General features: G+C 38.3%; 1 protein-coding gene across 30 annotated transcripts in view; it reads right to left on the reverse strand.

Moving 5' to 3' along the window:
* MAP4 (microtubule associated protein 4) overlaps positions 1-17,774 on the reverse strand; it is a 149,245-nt gene that overhangs the window by 44,320 nt on the left and 87,151 nt on the right. For all 30 annotated transcript variants that reach the window (XM_081072521.1, XM_081072520.1, XM_081072519.1 and 27 more), the window contains exons 4-8: positions 11,387-11,509; positions 7,788-7,901; positions 5,438-5,569; positions 3,971-4,879; positions 3,175-3,297 (exon numbers count right to left, since the gene is read on the reverse strand). In XM_081072521.1, the coding sequence (XP_080928647.1) occupies positions 3,175-3,297; positions 3,971-4,879; positions 5,438-5,569; positions 7,788-7,901; positions 11,387-11,509 (1,401 nt within the window). The remainder of the gene's footprint in view (positions 1-3,174; positions 3,298-3,970; positions 4,880-5,437; positions 5,570-7,787; positions 7,902-11,386; positions 11,510-17,774) is intronic.

A 17,774-nucleotide genomic window follows, 5' to 3' on the forward strand; every position in this document is an offset into this window, starting at 1 on the left:
CTCACTTTCCCAGAACTTCCCCCTCCCTTCCTGCTTTTGCCATCACCTGCCATTCTCTTAAATGGTTCATTTCCCGGCCCAGGAATAGGAGCTACCTCCTTGTCCTGCGGCTGCTGGGAAGCTGAGATACTCAGCTCTTGTCTTTGTTTGGGAAAGTCTTCCTTTTTCAGTTCTTTAACCTCTCCAGCATGTTCATGTTGCAGGTTAGTCATTTTCCTTTCATCATTCCCTTCTTTCAGACTACTTTCTAATGGATTACTTGCTGTCAAAGTGGGTATCGAATTAGACAGTTCTTTTGCTGCTGTGGGTTTTGAAACTCCTGCCGCAGCCTCTTTGTCCAAGACAGGAACACAACCCTCTTTGGGTCTGATCTCCAAAGGGCTTTCCACACTGTGTGCAGAAACTTCCATCAGGCGCCCTTTCAGTTTGAGAGAGCCTCTGGCCTGGCCTTTCTCTGCAGGAACGTAGTCACCTTGCGGCATCAATTTCCTATCTTGGCTCTGCGGTCCTGTCTTGTTATCTTTGACCTCTGCCTCTACTGTCAGCTTGGGCTGCGAACTTATTGCAGTTTTCAGGGGTTCTTCCAAAGGACACAAAGGAACACCAAGACTTTCTGAGGCAAACTTCTCAGCCACCGGTGTGGCTGTTCTGGAGTCAACTTCACATCCCTTTTCCAGGTTTTCTCTGGATGCCAGTCCATACTCCATGCCCACAGGGGTAGACTGGCTGGGGAGAACATCTGATTTTTGTGTGCCAGCTGCAAAGGGGTGACTTTTAGGCTCTTTTGCACTGTCATCATCCCAAGGTCCCCCAGCCCGAGGTTGAGAATATCTTTTTTGTTTGGGTTTCTTCTTTTTTTTCTTCATCATCATTGCTGTGCTTTCTAGAGCCCAGGCCTCCCTGCCAAGATCCCTCTGGGACTCCAGGAAGTCGCCATGAATAGTTTTCCTTTGGTTCCCAGGCTCACCACAGGAAGGTGAACCAGAGACCCAACCCGACTCTGACAAAGGGCAGGGGCCCAGCCCGGGATCGAGAGTCTTCCGTGGAGAAGAGCCTCCCAGCAGCTCAGAAGGGACCCTGGCAGGCCTGGGCCGGGCGGCCCTGCGGTCACTGGGTCTGCACACTTGTTTGACTTGTGTGGGAGAGGTACCTGCAATACATGAAGGTGGCCAAAATTCCAAACAGAAAACTCCTTGTTATTGTTTCTTAAAAAAAAAAGTCCATTTAATGTCGTATTTAAGTAGTCTATTTTCACCAACCCACATATTAATTTGTTTAGGAAAACAGCTTTTTCCGAAACATTTCTCACCCTTAACTGGGATTAGCAAATATTTAATAAAGATCATCATTTCAGGTAAAGATTTTTTTCAAACATACTTACAAAATACTTAAAACTGGAGAAAATAAATTCAGAGATTTCCTAACCCCTATAATAAGCACTTACTGCCTATAAATCTCATCTGACACTTATTTTTGTTTGTCATTATTTTTACTAGGTACATAATTCCTGATTCTGCGATAAAATGGTAAGCTCCTGTCTCTTTTTGGTGACATTTAATTGAATAAAATACGTATGATCTTGGACAGAATTTGTAATTCTAAGAGTCTGTCACCAATATTATACTAATTACTTGTCAAATTAACCAGATCAATTCTGGGAAACAGACCAGAAGGCCAGACTTATGCTACCAGGAAAAAAAAATAAGAAGAAAAAAAGAAAAAAGATACTGACTTAGTATTTTGGCCAGAGAAAAATTCTCATCATTCCAGAACTGAGCCTCCTACATTAAGACACATGTTAGATTTCAATGTTCTGTTCCTAAATGTACTTTCCCAAACCCAGAGAAATATACATAATGCCAAGTAGGGCAATGAATGAAAACAATTGGGATAAGCACCCTTGGGAAAGTGTCAGGAAGTCTGCTGGTCCAACCTCCTTCCTTCAAGCCGACCCAGCATGGATCTGAGGTCCCAGGAAGAGTCCATTAGGAGCAGGTCAAGGACAGCGCTTGTCAAGTCTGACCCAATGGAATGACTCGAGCGAGTACTGAAACACTGAAACAGTACTTTTTGTTTCTGTCGTTATCCCTCCAAAGTCCTCCAAATCCTGCCCTTTATTTAACACCTCAGGTCAATTACCGCTTCTCTCAAAAAATTGCTAGGTCTTAGCACCGCACAGCATTTATAACATTTAATTTGGCAATTAATCAGCAGCTATTTGGTGCCACCTCTTATACTATTTTATTCAATTATTATATAAATCTTTGGTTTCAGAGTTCATGCCTGCGAACTTGTCTTGCCATCCAGACTATAATATAATCATAACACAAGAGCAAGGACCCGGCCTTAAATATCTGTGTGACTTTGCATGGTGTATTTTCTACACAGTAAGAACCTGATAAATCTGTATTCGTATGTTGAGTCACTAAAACATCATTTAAAATAACCCAAACATTCATTTTGTTCCTTCTTGTTGCTGGACAGTGTGCAAAGCACTAGAGATCGTAAGTGAAATAAGTCACGGTCCCTGCCCTCCAGTTCACATTCTAATCAGTCACAGAAAAGTAGGCCGAGAAATCAGCTGACGATTATATGCATGTTTCTGGCTTATAATAAAAACAGGTAATCTTAGAGTTGATTGAAGAATCGAACTTTGAGTTAGAAAGTATCTTACACAGAGCCTCGCAAAGTTTAATGTATATAAGAATTATCTGGAGAACTTGCGAAAATGCGTATTACGATTCTGAAGGTCTGTGGAGGAGCCCCAAATGATGTATTTCTAACAAGGTCCCAGGCAATGCAGACGCTGGTAGGCTGTGAAACACACAGTAACCAGCAAGGGTTTACAGACCACTGGACCAACGTAGTCTCTTAAAGCTGAGGAGACTGAGATGTGGGAAAGCTGAATAACTGCCTAAAACCCCTCAGGATAGAAGAGTGAACAGCTGACCTGCATTCAAGTTTAGGGTCCTTAGTTGATGTAGTGATAATTTAAAAGTACGGAACAAGTTGACTTTCTGCCTGAACAACACAAATTCTATCTAAGAAAGAGAACTGACCTTATAACGGCACCGCTGACTCTACCATCCAACCAAGAACAATGTCTGCCCCACCCCACCCCCCCACTCCCAGTTTTAATGGTTTCTAAGAGTCAACTTGGTTTTCCTAACTTACCTGTGGTCTCAGGAGAAAGCTCAGAAGGCTGACTGTTGAATGGTTTCTTTTGCTCTAGTTTCTCTAACACAGACACCTCATCTGTTGGCAAGTTGTACTTCTGGCCCGTGGCTGAGACCGCTTCTAAAGGTAATAGTAAAAAGCACACAGGTTTCACAGCAGCACAATTTCAGCTATTTCTCCACCTTCCAGAAATCGGAAATGGGAATAGTTTTTGAGGAATGAGGGATGCTCCTGTTAGGGCAGCAGAAAAATGGAGTAGTAGTTGGAAGGGGAAGGGAAGGTGGAGTTGGGAGGGCTTTTGTGTTTTTTAAGATGGAAAAACCACAGAGGTTATTTGTGTATGGTAGCAAGGATTCGATGGGAAGGGTAAAAAGCTGGTGAGAGGGAAGAAAAGGAGAGAACGGCCTGGGCAATACGCCTAAGTAGGCAAGAAGAGATGGGGTCTAGTGCAAGACAGAGTGGTTGGCCTTAACGAGAAACAGGACGATTACTTCTAGTGACAGGAGGGAAGGCAGAGTCTATGGATACAGACACGAGATGAGGTAGTAGAAGGTTGTGAATGTTCTCTTACTACCTCAGTTATCTATGAGAAAAACAGGAAGATCACCAGAATAAGGATGGGGAAGGTGTTGGAGGTTGGAGGGGGCAGAGGTGAGAGGTAGTTGTCTAGGAGAGTAGGAATGTCTATGGATTTGCAAAGATTTTACTTTAGCTGGCATGATGTTTGTCCCTTACCCTTCTGGAGACTACAGCCTGGTAGACAAAAATCCTGAGAGTAAGAATAAGTCCATACCTGGCGAAATCATGGAAGTAGGTGCAGCTGAATGCCCCTCATTCTGGAGAGATTCTAACCGGGAATCCTCACTTATTTCTTCCTGTGTCCGTCCAGCTTTGGGTGCCGCCTCTGTTTCTGAGGGTGGTATAACCTCCTTAGCCAGCGCAATCTCTGTGTCTGGAGTCAGAGGCACATCCTTGCCCGGGGCCATCTCTGTTTCTGGGGGTGAAGCCATGTCCTTGCCCAGCACCACCTGTTTTTCTTGAGGTGGAGCCACATCCTTGCCGAGAGCCATCTCTATGTCTGAGGCTGGAGCCGTGTCCTTGACCAGGGCCACTTCTGGGCCTGGAGATAGAGCCACGTCCTTGACTGGGGCCACCTCTGTTTCTGAGGACAAGGCCAACTCCTTGGCTGAGGATATTTCTGTGGATGATCCAACGTCCTTAGCCAGTGCCATTTCTATTTCTGAGAGTGAAACCACACCCCTGGCAGGGGCCATCTCTCTGTCTGTGGGCGGTACCATGTCCTCTGCTGGGGTCAAATCCATTTGTATAGGTGGTGCCCTCTCTGTTTCCTTGAACAGCATTCCATCCTTAGCTGGGGCTTTCTCTGTTTCTGGGGGTAACATGACGTCCTTAGCTGAGGCTTCCTCTGTTGCCATGGGTAATACCACATCCTTGACTTTGGCCATATCTGATTCGATGGATGATTCCACGTCCTTGGCAAGTGCCACATCTTTGGTAGATAGTTCCATGTCTTTAGCCAATGCCACCTCTGTGTCTGTGGCAGGTGCCATGTCCTTAGCCACGGCCATTTCTGTCTCTCTAAATGGTGCCATGTCATCAGCCTTCAGTCCCATCGTTATTTCCAATGCTTTTGCTGGTGCCCTTTCTTCTGATGACGCCATTTCTACCACCTCAGCTGGCTCTAAGGGAAATAAGTTGGAAATTTAGGATCCATCATTGAATGCTTGTAGCTCTGCATTCAAAATCCACTTTCTTAGAGCACAGGAGCATCTGGTTTTTGTGACCATAACACCCTAAACATAACTAAGAAGCCATCCAGTTAACGCATTTGTACACTCCCAATATCTGACACTCCCAATGTCAGATGTTGGGAGAACAAATAGTGGAGGAGAAAAGGCAAAGAACAGAAAAAAATCAAAGGCTTCATAAAACAACACAGGTACACAATTAGTGTCAGAAAGGGCACCTATGGGACATCAAGAAAAAACCCTAGAATCCTAAATCTGCACTGAATTAAAAAGTGATTTTCTGTGCCCATTAACCCAAAGTCTTGTATTTCTACTGCAACTTACTTCCTCTAAATGTAAAATAGGTAATAAATACAAGTTTAAAAACATTTGTGATGGTTCTGAGATGTTTATCTATACTGCTATACGCTGCTAAAAAAGAAGTCTGATAACTTATATTGACTATTGATACTGTAATCATTAACTGATAAAGAGAAGTTCTAATAATTTACCTGCTGTGGGCTGTACAGGTTGTGTGGCCTCTGGGGAAATGAAGACTCCTGCATGCGGAGAGTTTGGGGCTTCCACAGGCCACCCCTGAGGTACAACAGCTGCAGGAGCAAACGTGTCACAAGAAAACAGACCTAATATTGAAACACAAACACATTTTTGAAACTTGATTAACACTGGGGGAAAAAAGACATTTGGCTTTTAAAATCAGCTTTACATATTGCCATAAAGATGCAGACCTAAAGACCAATGAAAAACAAAGTAAGAAACTGCTGATAATTCTTCAGGTTTGGGCTACGTGTTCATAGGCTGTATAATATAACTATATCCCTGTCACCCATGAGTCAACACTGATTGGCTACCTTCTAGAGTAGATTATAAAGGTTCAAAATACCAAAGACTGAGCTCTAGCTCCAACATCACAATTGATGTAACGTAACATTTAGTAAGGAATTGTGACTTCCTCATCTGTAAAATGAGATTAACACCATTCTTTCCAACATTAGAGGACAATTTTGTGAAAATGCTTTGTAAATTATTAAGAACTACACAACGTAAAGGATTATTATTATTCTGTCCACTGCCAGACTTAAGAGGGGATTTAATAACCCCTGGAGGGTTCTTGCCATCAAGGTTATTACAATTTAGCTAGAGCGACAAGATCAACATATATTAAATAATGCAAAATACCCAGATCTAGGTGCTATACGAGTTTTAAAACACACCACAGGACTAGAGTGGTCACAGAACGCACCAGAGAAGCAGGAGCAGGAAGAGAGAAGAGAGTAGTCAATTTCAAGAATAGAGAACAAAAAAAAAAAAAAAAGGTATGAAGATGCCAACAGGACAAGAATGTTTCCAGGACTGTAAGATTAGTTTGATTCAACTAGATCTTGCATACCAGTGAAGAAAAATAAGATTAGAACAATAGAAAAAGCATCTGGAAAGCAGAGAACTTTAGACTTGAAGAGAAAAAAAGGGGGGGTGCCTTAACATCTTAATTATGAAAATGAGATGATGAATACAGAACAGGGGCTCAGGGTAATCAATACAGCAGGTCTATTTAGAATGAATTTTAAAAGGGAACAGGAAGCCTGTCAGGAGACTACTGAGGTGGTCCAGGTGTGAAGTGATAGGGGTTTACACTGGGGAAAAGCAGAGGGGGCATAAAGGAAGAGAAGAAAGATGCTGTAAAGAAGAAAGAAGTCAATGCAACTAAATGACTCGCTAGTTAGTGAGCTGAAAAAAACAGGAGTCAAAGCCAAAATCAAAGTATCAGGAGACGAGATGGATGACATCAAAGTCAACTCATTTAACATCCTTCTCCCAAGAGTCCAAAAAGCCTAAGTGGAATATATTATTGGTCAGGATCTTTACAAATACAGAATTGTACCATTGTTTGAAGTGGGACTTGATGATGATGGGTACCTAAGGAAACCAGAATATGTCACCTCAAAATATGCCTCTGACTGAAAACTAATTTTGACTGAAGGCAATTAAAAGCAGAAAACCCGCCAAAAAGTTTCTCCCTTTCTACCTACAGGCAGGATATAAATTCTCCTTTTACTGGAAATAAACTCTTACCAGCCCAGAGAGGAACCAACGAAATCTGCAAACAAACCTTACTACATTAGTTCCTTCCCATTACCTTGCCTGTTTGCCACTCTTAGAAGCCTAATATCGCTGTCCTTTGTCCTATCATTTCTCTCATTTATTGTTTTTTGTTGAAGATGCTACAGAAACAGAAATTCTAAGCAACGATCTTCAGTTACTTTTCTCCTGTGTGATATATGCTGCAGGTGTTAATAAACTGTTCTTATCATATTAATCTTTTCGTTAATCCCAGCTGAAAACCTAAGATGGGTAGAAGTTTTGCTTGTCCTACAGTACCCCGGCCACATTCATGTTAAAAGTTATACAAAACCAGAAATGAGGACACTACATATTGGTAACAAAGATCCGTTTAATGTTTACTATGTAATGAACACTATAGGAAGTTCTTTTACATAATTTCACGTAGTCATCACATCTTTAAGCTAGAAACTAGTTAGTTAGCCCCATTGTTTAGATAAAGAAACCAAAGTTTAGGGAGGATATAATTTGCCTAAGGGCATGAGGTAATAAAATGTGGAGACAGAATTTGGCCCTAGGATATAGGATTCAAGATCTCATGACAGGACGGGAGCAGCCCTGAGAGCCTAACTCTGAATTCTCTCCTGGGACTCATCTAGAAAGTGCCTTGTCCCAGCCAGAGCTCCTCAACGTGGCTTTGCCTAGTGGTTAACTTCAAAGGTAAGGGGTGAAGGCCACACAAATTGTCTGGGGTAAGAAGTCCAACTGGGGAAGTCATACCATAACTGTCTCTCAGGGGATCACGCTGCTCTGTAAATGCTGAAGCGTTGGGAGTTCCACTGGGGAAAAAGAGCAAATCTTCCAGGCCGTCACTGTGATGCATCTTAAAGGGATCTGGAATAAAGAAGGAATTTAAAACTCATTCCCAGTGAATACAACTATAAAGGTAGCATTCCTTATTATCCCATGAATACTGATTAGTTATACACGTGTCATTAACAGTTCATTAAATAAACTGAGACAATATGTGACTAAACATGGTAAGAAATCAGTAAATATTCACTAATTCGTTACGAGTTAAAAATACATAATCTCATATTCTCTAAGATTTGATTATCTAAATCAGACAGCCAACAAATACAAGAAAATAAAAACACAACAAATGCTCAACTCTACAGTCTACCAAGAGGTGAATGCACAGGTACAATTAAACTTTCAATAGATATTTACATAGTAGACATTCACTTTATTTAAAAAAAAAAAAGACACGCAGAACAAGTGGGGGAAAAAAAGACATTTCCATTTTATGTGAACATAATGAAGAAAACTGCATTTCAAAAGCTACCTGAATGAGCTGGCATCTCAAGAGGAGATAAACTCAGGAGTTGGCATGAGTAGACACTCATAAACACTTAACAAATTAGGAATGGAAGGTATTTCCCTTAATCTGATAAATGGCATCTGTAAAAAACCCACAGCTAACACCATACTTAATGATGAAAGACTGGATGCTTTCCCCACAAGACCAGGAACAAAACAAGAATGTCTGCTTCTCGTCTTCTATTTAACGTTGTACTAAAAATTCTAACCAGGACAATTAGGAAAGGAAGAAGTAAAACTATTTGTAGATGAAGTAAAACTATATCTGTAGATGATATGATCTTATATATATTAGGTTGGAACAAAAGTAACTGCGGTTTAAAAGGTAGAAAATAATTGCAAAAACCGCAATTACTTTTGCACCAACCTAATGGAAAATCCTAAGGAATCCACTAAAAAACTACCAACCTGATCAGCTAGGTTGGAAGATACAAGAACAATATATTAAAATCAACTGTATATCTATACCCTTGCAATGAACAATCTGAAAATGAACTAAGAAAATTTCATTCATAGAATGAAAAAAGAATAAAATAGTAGGAACAAATTTTACAAAGGGAGTATAAAATTTATACTCTGAAAACTACAAAAATATTGTTGAAATAAATAAGATACAAATAAATGGAAAAACATTCCATGTTTATAGACTGGCAGACTAAAGATGGCAAAACTCCCCAAAATGATCAATAGATTCAATGCAATTTTTATCAGAACCCCAGCTGATTTCATTATAGAAACTGACAAGCTAATTCTAAAATTCATATGGAATTACAAAGGACGCAAAGGAGCCAAAACAATCACGAAAACGAAGAACAAAGTAGGAAGACTCACACTACCCAACTGCAAAACTTACCAAAAAGCAATAGCAATCATGACATAAGGCATAAGGACGGAAATACAGATCAATGGACTAAAACTAAGAGTTGAGAAATAAAACCGTATGTCTATGGTCAACAGATTTTCAACAAGGATGCCAAAACCATTCAATGGGGAAAGAACTGTCTTTTTTTAAAAAGTTGAGGTGGGACAACTGGATATCCACATGCAAAAGAATTCATTCTTCTACCTCTCCCCATATTAAAAAAAAATTAACTCACAGTGGTCAAAGACTTCAATACAAGAGCTAAAATTATAAAGTTTTTAGTAGAAAATATAAGAATAAATCTTCACAACCTCAGATTTGGCAATAGATTCTTAGATATGATACCAAAGCATGAGCAACAAAAGAAAAATGACGTTAGACTTCATCAAAATTAAAAACGTTTATGCATCAAAAAAATACTATCAAGAAAATTACAAGAAATCCCACGAAATGTGGGAAAATATTTGTAAATCATAAATCTGATAAAGGTCTAGTATACAGAATATATAAATAATACACCAATAAAATGACAAACCAATTAAAAATTGAGCAAAGGATCTGAATACATATTTCTCCAAGGAAGCTAGATATACAAATGACCAATAAGCCCATGAAAAGATAAAAAGACAATAAACACCATTAGTCACTAGGAAAATGCAAATCAAAATCACAATAACATACCATTTCACAACCATTAGGTTACCTATAATTTCCGAAAAAGGGGAAACAAGAGCTTTTAAGGATATGGAGGAATTGTAAACCTCATACATTACTGGTGGGGAATGTAAAATGGTGCAGCTGATTTGGAAAACAGCTTGGTAATTCATCAAATGACAAACATAGAGTTACTATATGATCAGCAATTCCAATTAGGTATATACCCGAGAGAAATGAAAACACATGTCTACACAAAAGCTTGTACATGAATGTTTACAACAATATTATTCACAATAATTAAAAAAAAATGTCCATCAACTGATGAAGAGATTTAACAAAATGTGGTTTTCCCATACCTTGGATTATGCATCATATAAAAGAATGAAGTTCTGATCCATGCCACAAAAATGCATGCACCTTAAAAATGTGTGCTCAGTGAAAAAAGCGAGTCACAAAAGACCACACGTTACATGAGTCCATGTATATGAGATGACCAGGACAAGTAAATTTACAGAGACGGGAAGTAGAGTACTGGTTCCTTAAGGCTCAGGTGGATAAGGAGACAAGGATTTATGGCTATCTAAAGAGTACCAGGTTTCTTTTTGAGGTTATGAAAATGTTCAAAATTTGACTCTGGTGATGGCTATACATGTGAATATACTAAAATCCACTGAATTGTACACTTGAAGTGGGTAAATTGTATGGTATGTGAATTATATCTCAATAACGCTCTTTCTAAAAATTACCGTATATCCAGGATAACCAATAATTGGAGAATGGTACATAACATCAAGTACTAGTTTATCTGGAACCAGCTATGAACACCATATAAGTTAAATGAAAAAAAACCACCTGTTAGTGGAAACAAATAACCTGAGCTCTTAACCTGGTTACCTGCCAGGGAGGCGCTGAAGCCACTGCTCCTAGCGCTTCTGCGATCTGTTCCTCCCACCACTTCCAGCTCGAGGCAACCACAGATGTGCTTTTCGTTTTTACAGATTAGATTGAACTTTATAGAATTTAAGTATGAGCCCTGGTCTTCTCTTCTGTCAAATGAGGATACTATATATTTGGTAGGGTTGGGGAAGAAACACATATAATATGTATATAAAGGCTCTAGCCCTGGGCCTGGCACGAAGCAGACACTCAACAGATGGTGCCACCATTACTGCAATAATTCCTTTTGGAAGAATCATGGTTCTGAGGTACCACCGATAGTTTAGTCTTCAGTGAATATGAATTTCAGTTGATTTACTCAAAACCGATTTTGAAGGAGAGGGAACTAGAGGGACATGTGCCCCAGAAGAAGAGATAGACAGAGAGGAGAAAGGGTCAACCAAATGTTCAGGGGAAATAATTATACCTTGGTTGTGCTTTAGGAGCTATATTTAGGCTAAAATGTTTTATGAGTGGTGGTTGTGGCTCTGTCATGTTTATGTCATAGTTCACATTCAGCAGTCACAGGCAAGCCAGCACTTACCAGTCTGCACAGGATTCACTACTTGCTCAGGTTCAAAGCAAAAGTTTGTGTTTTCTGGCCAGTTCTGGCTGTTGTGATATCCCTGGTAGGCCACTTTCTCTTCAAGGAATTCAGTCGGAAACCCTTCAAATAGAAACATAAAACAAAAGTTGCAAGGTACCACTCACTGTTTTCTCCTCCACTAGAGTAGCATTTCAGTATTCCAGCTAGTACAATATAAAACAATCATACCTAGCTAGTGCATTTGACAAAAACTTTTTTTTTTAAAATTAAGTAAATTAAGTACTGGAGGCATACGGTTGTTATAAGGTTAAAAATACTGCAGGAGGACTTCTGGTTATGGATGCGTGAAAGGTTAGTGATTTTTATCCACAAAAGAACAAATATAAAATTGGACAAAATTGTCAAAATCATTTTTGTTTTTAAAGCCAGCTCTAAATAAATGAAGAGATATACCATGTTCATGAATGGAAGACTCAATATTGTTAAGATGGCAATTCTCAACCGACCAATAGATTCAAGGCAATTCCTGGCAGAATTTTTTTAAGATACCAACAAGATCATCCCATAATTTACATGGAAATGCAAAAAACATAGAAAAGCCAAAACAAATTCAAAGAAAAGCAAGTTGGAGGAGTTACAATGACCTGATATCAAAAGCTATTATAAATGTATAATAACCAAGTCAGTATGGTATAGACCACACATTAGATAAATGGAACAGAACAGAGTTCAGAAAGAAATCTACACAGTTGTGGTCAACTGGTTGTTAACAAACATGCCGACATAATTCAATGGGGGAAAGGATTTTTTTTTTTTCAATAAATGATAAACAATTGGGCACTTACCTCATACCATAAGCAAAAACTAACTCCAAATGAATTAAAGACCTAAATGTAAGGAGCTGAAACTAAAAAACTTGTAGAATAAAACATAGGGGAAAAATCTGTGACCTTGGATTAGGCAAAGATATCTTAGACATGTCCTCAAAAACACTATCCATAAAAGAAAAAAACTGATGAATTGGACATGATCAAAATTTACAACTTTTGCTTTCCAAACATACCATTAAGAAAATGAGAAGAGAAGCCACAGACTGGCAGAAAATATTTGCAAATCATAAATCTAATAAAGGATATGTATTCAGAAGAGATTAAAAATCTCACAACACAATTTAAATTAAAATCTACATAGATAAGTTTTAACTAGAGAAACAAGTTCATTTATCACATTAAAAACAAAATATTTATACATTACTTAAATACTGGTACATAATAGTATTTGTTCAAAACTGTACTTATGCATTTCATATGGGGGAAATAGCTATTTCCCCCAATGAGCTCTTTTTGTTCAGTTTTGTTTATACTTGCAACGAGCAGTGCCCATACAGTTCTTGTTTTCAGTTTCCCTACATTTTGTTTGTTCTGATTATCTTTATTAGAATGTTATTCTGTATGTTGAAGCTAGTATAAAACAGTGAGACTTGGAAAAAAGAAATCTCTTACAACACAATTATAAGACACCTCAATTTTAAAATGGGCAAAATATTTCGAAGGATATTTTCACCAAAGAAAATAAACAAATGGATAATATGCACATGAAAAGAAGCTCACCATCATTAAAATCTCTATGAGACGCCACTACATAACCACCACTGCTAAAGTCAGGGCAAACTGGGAGGGTAAGTGGCAGGACTGTCCCTCCTTTACCACTAGCCAACATCAGGCCGCCTCTGGTGCAAATTTTCCCCTTTAAGGTTGCCCTTTATTTTCATGTTTCACGGAATCATTTAAATCTGATTTCATCTACATCAAATGGTTTAGGGAAAGAGAAATGAAACGAAATAACTTATCTTAGATTTGCATTCCCTGAGATGTTCCTTCAGGAACATTTACTGAGATGATCTTAGATATCTGAGGGTTTTGGGTGTTTTTTTTTAAATTTTAGTCAAAATTACTCCAAGGTCATTATTCTAGACTGGATGATTCACGTTAATAAATTCATACTATACACCAAACTTCTTGGAAAGAGATTTACATTCACGGCTACTATGTAAAGCATAAAGACCCCCCAAAGAATTTAAACAATAGCCTATTTCCAAAACAAGCTTTAAAAGGCTAGTGGTTCTGTTTCTACTTCTTATCCTTGGTAAAAACCCACAATTGTTAGAAGTGGGTACATTTCTCTCACGTCCTGGAGAAAGAATATGTGTCTGGTTTTAGACGCAGATGGCATGGGTTAATCCCCCTTCACAGCGGTGCTGCCAGAATAGCCAGCCGTGAAAAACAGTGTCAGTAATGAGCATGGCTGAGAGGCCGCCCCCATATCTTCCTACAATGCTGTTGACCCAGATTTCCTTCTTAAAACTCCGCAGCAAAAGTAGGCAAGCTCCTTTGCAGAAACAACAGCCTTCAGGATAAATGTGGGTGGTTATCTATTTTTTTTTTTTTAGCATAACTGCAGTCTACTCAAAGAGTCTATTTCAGGAAAAGAATAAAAAATGAAATTCCAAACAAAAAGCAATTTACATAATGCAACGGAAACAACCCTAGATACCTTGTTTCTCCTCTAGAAGTAGAATAGGGAAAGATAGGGGCCAGTTTCTATTTTTGTGAAATTGGGTCATTTAACAGAAAAGACAAGTGACTAAATATTAAAAGTACCAATTAATCAAGTAGTCGTATCTCTAAATCTAAGCCAGAGTAATCCTATCAGAGAAGATCCTTTCTAAGTGCAAGATAAACCAGTGGCTTTTAATATAACAGAACACAAAAAGTTCAGTGTCAGGTTCTACATTGCAAAAAACCTTTAAGAAACCATCACCTGTCAAGTTTTAATGTCAAATCAAAGCAGAATATCCACAGTTCTGAAAAAAAAACAACTATCAAAATACTCCTTCTCTTAAATACATACATATGTATGCAAAAGACTTTCTTCATATACTTCAACCCAAACAACATATTGTGACAGAATGTCTATTAAAGCAGACATTAAAGAATTTAGAGAAATGTAAAACAACACAAATGTTCTTACTAAACTTTTTTTTGAAACTACACTTATTTTAAAATGTCAACGTTAACATTCATGACTTTATTATTGTTATTTGAAAATAACAGTTTGAAAGTCTCTCAATTTTAATATTTAAGAAATACTGATAGATATAATCCATATAAACAAAAGTTCTTGGGGGGGGTCCTAAATTTTATGAACTGTTTTATTGAGGTACAATTGACATACAATAAGCTGCACGTATTTAAAGTGTACAATTTGATAAACTGTGACACATGTATGCCATCGCCACAAGACAGCAAACATATTCACCATCCTCAAAAGTTTCCTAATTTTTAAGCATGAAAATTGTCTTGATACTAAAAAGTTTGAGAACTGATGACTTAAGAGTATTTAGAGACAGTCTCATCCTTGAGCACACTGCTATTTACCTGGAGAGTCAAGTATAAAGCAGCAGAGAAAGAACATAGTTTGAGGCTGAAGACTCAAGTAGTAGTCTCAGCTCTTTGAAGAAACCTTAGTTAACTCATTTAATTCCTTTGAACCTCAATATTCCCACCAATATCATGAAAGGACTGTACCAGTATCTGGTCTCCAAGCTCTAAGCTCTAAAAGTCTATCAGTCCACATCCCCATATACTGCACTGTGGGCTCAGGTATAACTATCACTCTTCTAGCTCTTTCCCTCCACATCTGCCCCACCCCCCAAACAAAAAGATGTCAAGATGTCCAGGACAAAGTTCAGGCTTCACTATGTTTTTGTGATAGAAACTTAGCCACCTGAGAAATGAGGAAACACATAACACAGTATTTCACTAAGGGCTAAACTGTATGATGATGTTTAAATTATATGGAAAGAGAAGAAAATTAATGCTAACAAGCAGGCTTCACAGAAAAGACGGGCGCAATCTCAGAATATGGTATTTTCGATTAGTGGTGACACTGTAAGTAACACATGCGAGAACATCAGATTGTTGCTACAAAGAAAAAACAAAACTGACCAAGAAAACAGTATGTATACATCCCTACATATACGCGTATTATAGAATGATAAAGCAATTGTGGGAAAACTTTATTTATTGGTAAATCTGGAAAAACATACAAAAGTTCTTTGTTTTATTCTATTCTTTCAACTTTTTTGTACATTTGAAATTATTTCAAAATAAGAATTTAAGTATTTCTATTTTCTAAAATCAGAAAAAAGTGACAGAAGAAAGCTAACTCCTCAAATTTTCAGCCAATTCCACTTTTTAGAACAAAATAGGTTTAAATGTTCATATCTAACTATATTAAGAGTGTCCTTCTCCTCTGTACTGAACAGTCAAAAAAGCCCACCAACCTTCCTGGTTTGAAATGAACAATATCTGACATCCCTAAAATATTTGGGAGACTCTTTGTTTAAGAGTTCAGAATTCTAACAATATTTGAAAACAGTGAAGCACGGAAGGTCTCGAGCAGGACAGAGCTGATGCTTTGGGTTAAGTTTCTCTGGTTCACCGAAAAACAAACCAGCACGCTTCTTGAAAACATCCTAAAAGACTACACAGTGAGCTTGTTTTGCTTCAACCAGAAATCCCGCAGGCTGCTTCCCCGAGTGGACACACGTGCAGGATGGCAATAGCTGGCAATAGCGTATCTGTCAGCACCACACTGTTTTCAGGTGTGCCTTCTGCCTCCATGACCCTCGGCTTACTATCGTACTGAAGGTACATTGTTCCTATAAAAGCATGTGTCTGTACACAACTTCCTTTCTCATTCTCCAAAGAGGTTCTTACATATACTCTCCTCTCCAGCATCCTCCATCCCAACATACAAACTCTTACAGAAAATAATATTCTTCAACTGCCTTTCCTCTACTGCAAACTTAACTATGTGAGTCCATCATTCCTTCCTTCCTTCCTGCTTATATGAGTGAAAAATAATCCTCCACCTTTATTTTTTTTAATTTGAAAACAAAGCTAAACTAGAGACTATGAGAAACACACTTCACTCTCCCTTCCAGGACAGCACTCATGCAGGCACGCCCTTCATCACCTTCATCATCTCCCCTGCAATCCAGCCCTGAACCTCCCAGACTTGCTTTGTATCCCTTCTCTCTGCACTTCTCCTCCTCTAGTTATAACACAATTACATCTCTAGCATCTTTAAAAAAACACACAAAATCCATATTATATTAAAGAAAAAAATCCCCTATTAAAAAATCTATGAATTAAAAGAAACTTAGATTCTAATTTTAACAAAGCAGTTATTAAAACCAAACAAATGAGACAACTGGATGAGATGCTGGTGAACCGAATACTGGCTGGATATTAGTATTATAAATTGAGAGGTGTTAATAGTACCCTAATTGTGTTTTAAAAAGGAATTGTTTCCTAGAGATACAGACTGATATAACAAAAGAATTATATGATGTCTAGGATTTGCTTCAAAAAAACACCTACGGTTGTGTGGAGGGAGGGAATAGGGATAGATGAAATCAGAAAGCTCTAATACTAAAGAGCCTCTGCCTCCGTCCGACTCTCCTCTTCTTAACATAAAACATGTTCAGATTACATCCTGGTTTAAAACTCTTCAATGCTTCCCTGTAACCTACAGGTTACAGGACAAATTTACATCACTCAAGATTCTGTACAAGCCAGTCTTACATAATGTTTCAGCATCACCAGTCATCCATTCCACCCCCCCCAAAACCCAGCTCACCACACTATCCGGTACCCACATCCTCTATTCTTTTACCGAAGCTGCTCTATCCACGTAGGATACCTGACTTAGCTCTCCCCACACTGTGTGCCAACCCAAGGCTTACTCTTCCTTTCGGGGTCACCCTCCTAGGAAATACGAGTATTTGTATGGACCACTCCTCTTAAACACAGGGACTTCTTCCCTCAGTGTTCTCATGGCAACCAGTGCATTCACCTGTGCTCTAAGTGTTTTTTCCTTAATGATACAATTTACAAATTAAGATTCTACTTTTTACAACAGCTTTGTTCCATTTAATTTTATTCACATTATATCTTTGCTGACTATTAAAATATTATAATCAGTGTATAATTTACTTTTTATAAATGTTCAGAGTTATTAAATAGAAATTTATGTTAAACTAAATCAGCTCATTCAAATACTTAAGTCTGCCTGGTCAGAATAGGCCATGATACTCGAGAGTAAAAGGAACAATTATTAATAATTAGGTCAGGACAACATCCATGATAAACCAAGACGGTATGCACCTATGACATGATATCTAGCTACCCTAATTAGAAGGATATAAAAACCAGGCTCTTTCTTCAGACAAAAAAGAAAATATTCCCTAAAAATGTCAATAACGCATAACGAACCCCATTTCTATTTTCATGTTCTGTTAAACAGGTTATATATATAT

The sequence above is a fragment of the Rhinolophus hipposideros genome, assembly GCF_964194185.1.
Source record: "Rhinolophus hipposideros genome assembly, chromosome: 14".
NCBI lineage: Eukaryota > Metazoa > Chordata > Mammalia > Chiroptera > Rhinolophidae > Rhinolophus > Rhinolophus hipposideros.